This window comes from Prionailurus viverrinus, chromosome C1, assembly GCF_022837055.1.
Source record: "Prionailurus viverrinus isolate Anna chromosome C1, UM_Priviv_1.0, whole genome shotgun sequence".
NCBI lineage: Eukaryota > Metazoa > Chordata > Mammalia > Carnivora > Felidae > Prionailurus > Prionailurus viverrinus.
In genome coordinates, this window is record NC_062568.1 from 67,400,491 (window position 1) to 67,406,490 (window position 6,000).

At 38.2% G+C, this 6,000-nt stretch overlaps 1 protein-coding gene across 1 annotated transcript in view; it reads left to right on the plus strand.

Annotated features, from left to right (window-relative positions):
• Window positions 1-5,265, plus strand: part of ITGB6 (integrin subunit beta 6) — a 77,678-nt gene extending 72,413 nt beyond the window's left edge. The window contains exon 16 of the mRNA XM_047872752.1: window positions 4,003-5,265. Coding sequence (XP_047728708.1) covers window positions 4,003-4,101 — 99 coding nt within the window. The 3' untranslated portion in view covers window positions 4,102-5,265. The remainder of the gene's footprint in view (window positions 1-4,002) is intronic.
• The last annotated feature ends 735 nt before the right edge of the window (window positions 5,266-6,000 follow it).

The following is a 6,000-nucleotide window of genomic DNA, read 5'->3' on the forward strand; positions in this document are numbered from 1 at the left end:
TAAGCACAGCCTTGACCCTCCTAGAAATAATAAGCAGGTATTCTACAAACAAGCACTTGGGCAATTATGTGATGTGTATCTACTAACCAGCACATTTTAATGTTCTCATACAAAGGCATGAACACTGACAAATGATTAATATCTTTAAAATAACATTTTAATTAACAGTTAATTTCCCCAAAACATGCATTGTGTTCCCTCAGGGTGTAGAACATGACTGAAATTTAAATGCTGATTTTTACTGTTTCTTCATCTAAAATGGAACAAAAATATGCATTAAACAGATAAAATCATAAATGAAAAATATTATTCCCTTGTTAAACTGAGTTTCTTTGAATAACAAATGTTTGATGTTCTTGACTAGATAATAACTGGGTAATAATTATTCACTTGGATGCAAAAGAGGTTTAATTCAAATAATTCAATTCAAATTTCACTAATATATCCTATTGGAAAAAAAAATGTTGCTCAGTGTATCCATTTTGGGGTCCTCAGTTTGATTCCACTTTTAATCTAAAAACTGTTTCTTCTTGAGAACTGATTTTGACTGGTCTTCAAACCCCAGGGGACCTCCAGAGTCAGTAGGGGTGGGTTGGATCTCCTGACCCATAGGCCTCCATTGGACTCTAAAGGTGACAGAGCTCAAGACAAAAAGAGCTCCGTTTCTTGCCTCTTGAAACATTTCATCATAGCCATAAAGAAAGGTTACCTTTTATTATACTTTTAAAAATAACCTCCCCATCCATATTCTTTATGAAAACACAAAGGGAGGATATTTAAATTCATCTTTGATTAGACATTTTTTTCTAGGATGACAAGTCATTAACTAGAGGCAAAAAATGTTCAGTCTGACATTTCTTGCAGTCATGGATTGATTTTGTACTGTGCTAAGCAAATCAGGTCTGCATTTGGCAGTTAGGCAATCATTAAGAGAGCTGTGGGTCATGACAAAGAGCTTTCTTATTACCACTTTTTCAAGCTCCAGAAATATGCCACTGCATTTACAGAATCCACAGCCTAAATTAGCACCCCCAGATTTCAGGGGAAATCAGCCTGGTCACCCCAGATCGTTGTGGGGGAAACCCAACCTTGTCTAAACAGTGAAAGAATTCAGACCCACCTGAAATGGAGACCCAAGGCTGTGGCTTGGCTGGAAACCTGTAGCAGAGTTACCATCTGCATGGCCTAGAGGAGGCAGTACTACACATTGCCATCCTTTTTTCTACCAACAAAACCTCGTTTGAGCTTATTCTCCTGAGTTCTGATCGTCAGCTGAGGGCAGGAAACACAACTGCCTCCCAGCAATATGTACTTGCTCTTTCTACACCTTTCAACTCCCACCTTACCCTCTTACTATGGTGGGGTCTGCTTCAGCCATCATGCCCAGGACCTACAACTAGCTTTGCAAGAGACCCCCTGAATAAAGTTGCTTCAAAATATAGAATGAACACTGTAATCAAAATGAACATTCATCTAAATGTCTACAAAATAACATCATGCATTGAGTTCATTGTAACTTAAGTCACTTTCCTTATGGTGCAATAAATTATACTTAGTGTGGAATGTGGGTGCATTTGAATATGTTTGACATAGCATGGGATGAGGTTCACGAAAGAGTTCCTGGTCCTATGAAGATCTAAGCTGGCCCTGCTCACAGACCTTTACTCTTTCAGAGTATTTTTCCTCTTCCCTAAGCCTTCCTCTTCCTCCAGGACTTGTCATCCCAACCTGTACTTATTTTTGCCATTTTTCCTCTTCGACTGAGTTCTTTATTTTTCTGTAACCAGCTTAAACTTAATAGCTTGTAGTCTTGAAAACTGAATAGAATTCATACATGATTTTTGTTTCCAAATGAGACTCCAACTGCACTTAAGACCATATTAGTGTGTCCTCCACTCTCCAAATTCCAAGTTCTTATGGCAGCAGGACTAAATAACGACAGGAGCATCCTCAGAATCATCCGGGCTGACTTCAGGAATAGAGAAGTATGGTGACCTGGACTTCATTCATCATCCACCATCAGGGAGCCTGTTTCCTATTTGCGCTTATGGCCGAGATAGCATCTCTTTCTGAAGGCACATGAACAAAGGTTACATGTTACTCAGTCAGAGGTCAGGTTACTGGCTCTGGGAGAAGTGGATGCAGGTGTGATTCCTCCTCACAATAAAGACACTGTGGCAAATGCAAGGACAACAAGTGGAAGGCCCAGGAATGTTTTTCAATTTTATTTAGTTCTTCTGAGAACTGAGAGAAATGTCCTGGGAAAGCAAATACAGCTGTTTTTGAAATCTATGTCTAGAACTTGCCACAATCTCTACAATGTATAGGATAAGGAGACCAAAATATAAGATTTAGTAATTTGGAAGGTCATAGGTGATACCTAGACTTCATACACAAGCAGAAGTGGGCTTGGAAATGTTGAATGTGAAAGCTCCAGGGGAAAGTATCTTTCTAACCCTCTCCAAAACTTAAAGAGAAGGAAATTCCAAATATGAAGAAGAGGTAGAGATAAGAACTAATAAGAGGCGGAATTTATTGAGCACTGAATATGTGTCAGGTATACTAAAGTATACTTCATGAATGAGGTAAGCACTTTGGTAATCCCTCCAGTGGACAAGGACACCAAGACTCAGAATTGCTTAACTGAGGTCATGTGGTAGAGCTGGGTTTGAAACCAGGCTGTCTGACATCAAAGCCTGTGTGGTCAACCTTGGAAAGTGGGAGAGAAGAAACTGCAACTTACACAGACATCTTGTGCCTGCCTGGAACGATTCAACCAAAGGAGGGAAATTGGAGGATCAAGCTTGGTATTTCTTTAAACACTTACAGAGCCTGGCCTCTTCTGGTCCTGGTGATGGCATCTAGAAACACATCTACACCCTAAAGAGCACAACTGAATTATCCAGACATTGGCACAAATCCTCTGCACTTCCCCAAAGGCAAAGCCATCTTGCCCAACCTGCCTTGGGACCTGTACTCCGTCATGCGCCCAGTGTCCTACATGCCAGTCCCTGGTGACTCTCTGCTTCACACACTGCTATTCTCTTGGAAGCACATTCTACCTAATTCTTTCACTCTCTAGAGCAGGTTTTCACTGTCCTAGGGATCTTTCCTTGCTTCTCCCAAGCAGCTAGTTGTTTTTCCTGAATTTTTATCTCACGTTAGCGAGATTATCTGTGCCCTTGTGTGATGCCTCTCACCAGCAACACCTCTCTTAAAGGCAGATACTATGTCATTGTCTTTGCATGCTTCTACAAGTGCACTTTTCCCATTTTTTACTTTTTATTTCCTTTTGGGGCCACCTTATGGTTCATTCTATTCGTTCAGTAAATACTGAATGCCTGCTGTTGGCTAGGCACTGTTTTCAACTCTGGTAAAATAACAGTGAACAAAACAGTCAAAGTCTTGTTTTCTATCCATAAATTAGTGTGTTTCCAAACAGGGTCAGATTTTTATGATACACATATGGCACTGGTTCTGCATATTAAAAAATTAAATGAACAGGAGGCGCGTGGGTGGCTCAGTCGGTTGGGCGGCTGACTTCAGCTCAGGTCATGACCTCACAGTCCATGAGTTTGAGCCCCACATCGGGCTCTGTGCTGACAGCTTGGAGCCTGGAGCCTGCTTTGGATTCTGTGTCTCCCTCTCGCCTCTCTGCCCCTCCCTCTCTTGTGTGCGTGTGTGCGTGCTCTCTCTCTCTCTCTCTCTCTCTCTCTCTCTCTCTCCCTCTCAAAAATAAACATTAAAAAAATTCTTTTAAATGAATAAAAATAAAAAATTAAATGAAGAGGTATAAATTTTAAAATGCTAAAATAATATATGAAATTATATAAGAATATATTGAATCTATGGAATTAATCAAAATTATTCAAATGGCTTCCAAGCTTGAGCCTGACTCTCTTCTTCTCATTTATAATGTACAATGAAATTATTAAAGATATATTAAAACCATGTAATAATATGTACATACTTTCATTTGAACTTTTTTGTTGTTTTTTTTAGGGAACCAATCCACTCTATAGAGGTTCGACCAGTACCTTCAAAAACGTAACCTATAAACACAGGGAGAAACAAAAGATGGATCTTTCCGCAGATGGATAGAACTACTTCATGCACAAAAAAAGTCTGCTTCACTGATATGAAATGTTAATGCACTATTTAATTTTTCTTTTTTGTTGCTTTAAAATGAGGTTGGTTTAAGATAATAATAGGTCATTTGGAGATCAGTCATTGTCTGTATGAAGGTTAGAGACTGTGTTGGCAGGTTCAAAATAATCAAGAAGAGAAATATCCTTAGCAAAGGGGTGACTTTGGGGATCATTGAGGAATACTAACTCTGTTGCATTAATGCCTCAAAAAATCATCAAAATGACACATGGGGGCCTGATTTGCATTTGAAAAATGTTTGAAATTAGAATCTCATTTGTTGCAGGAATATAGCTACCTGAAGTCTTTGTCTCAGCAAAGTCACAAAGTCCATATGCTCACATTAAATAATCACACTTGCGAATTAATTCTAAACTTTGAGTAAATCTGCCCTTTCCTAAAGGAGGATTCTTTTAAAAAATCTATGAAAAATGAGATGCTGACTTTTACTTCAACTGAGAGGATGCAATTCTTCTAAAGATGTCCCAAATGTAATTAGTGTTAATAATTTCTGTGGATTTGCATGTATCTAAAAGTCAGGTACACAAACAAGTATTTTATTTGTTTTACAAATGAAGAAGAAATCTATAAATTAGAAAGTTACTGGTAAAAACAAAAATAGCTAGTCCATTATTTGGATTATTTTTAATTACCGGAAAATTTTCTACACTCAGGTTCCCTCCTGACCCCAAGTTTTCAAACTCTTACTTCTCCCATATTTTTCAATCCTTTTAATTTCATAGTCACCTAACACCTGGAAATGCCATATGAAAGTTTTAATTTCTTGTTAAAAAACTACTGTAAACGATTAGGTAGTTTATTCAAAAAGAGCTCCAATAATGCAAAAGGGACATGGGTTAAAAATAGAACAAAATTTTAAATGGCTTTAAAGCAAACACATCAAGAGTACACAGTCTCTCATGAGTAATAGGCTTTCTATCTATATTTGTTCCCATTTACATAACCTAACTTGCACATTTCAGTTGCATATGGTAAATATGCATCTTATATTTACTTTAAAAAGTAAGATTTATGGAGCATCTGGGTGGCTCAGTCGGTTAAGCGTCTGACTTTGGCTCAGGTCATGATCTCGCAATCTATGGGTTCAAGCCCTGCGTCAGGCTCTGTGCTGACAGCTCAGAGCCTGGAGCCTGCTTCCGATTCTGTGTCTCCCCCTCGCTGCCCCTCCCCAGGTTGTGCTCTCTCTCTCTCTCTCTCAAAAATAAATAAACATGAAAAAAACAATAAAATAAAAAATAAAAAGTAAGATTTTACTTGCAAAGTAGATGTGGATAATTTGAGTTCCATAGGTTGATTGAAGAGATGGACGTTGTAGAATAGTATTTCCTATTAGTACTGCTTCACAAAGCATTGTCCTCTTTTTTGATGTTCATAAAGGAAACTAAGCCTCAGAGAGTGAGTAGAAGAACTGGTCCAGAATCTAGATCTTCCACTCCAAGATATTTTTTCTCTCCACAGTATGAGACAGACCCTTTTGCCCGTGAAATGATGGAAAGATTTTGTTAGTTAAGTGATCACTATCATTTGTTTGAAAATGTACCGAGACTAAAATAACATTTAAATGACTGGAGTACTGGAGTAGCGGTGAGGTCTTGTACTTTTGTGCAGTGTTTATTACCTTTGAGTAAATTGTAATGTGGAAACTTTTACTAGGTGAATAGTTCATTCTGTAATAGAAACTTCAAATGTATCCACGGAATTGGCACAGGTAATGTATGATAAGTTTCTTCAATTCACATTTGATCACTTGGATTTCTGGTTTCTAAGTAACTCAGGTTAATCAGACACTTGGGAAATACACAGCTATACTCAAAGAATTACTAAACAATCACC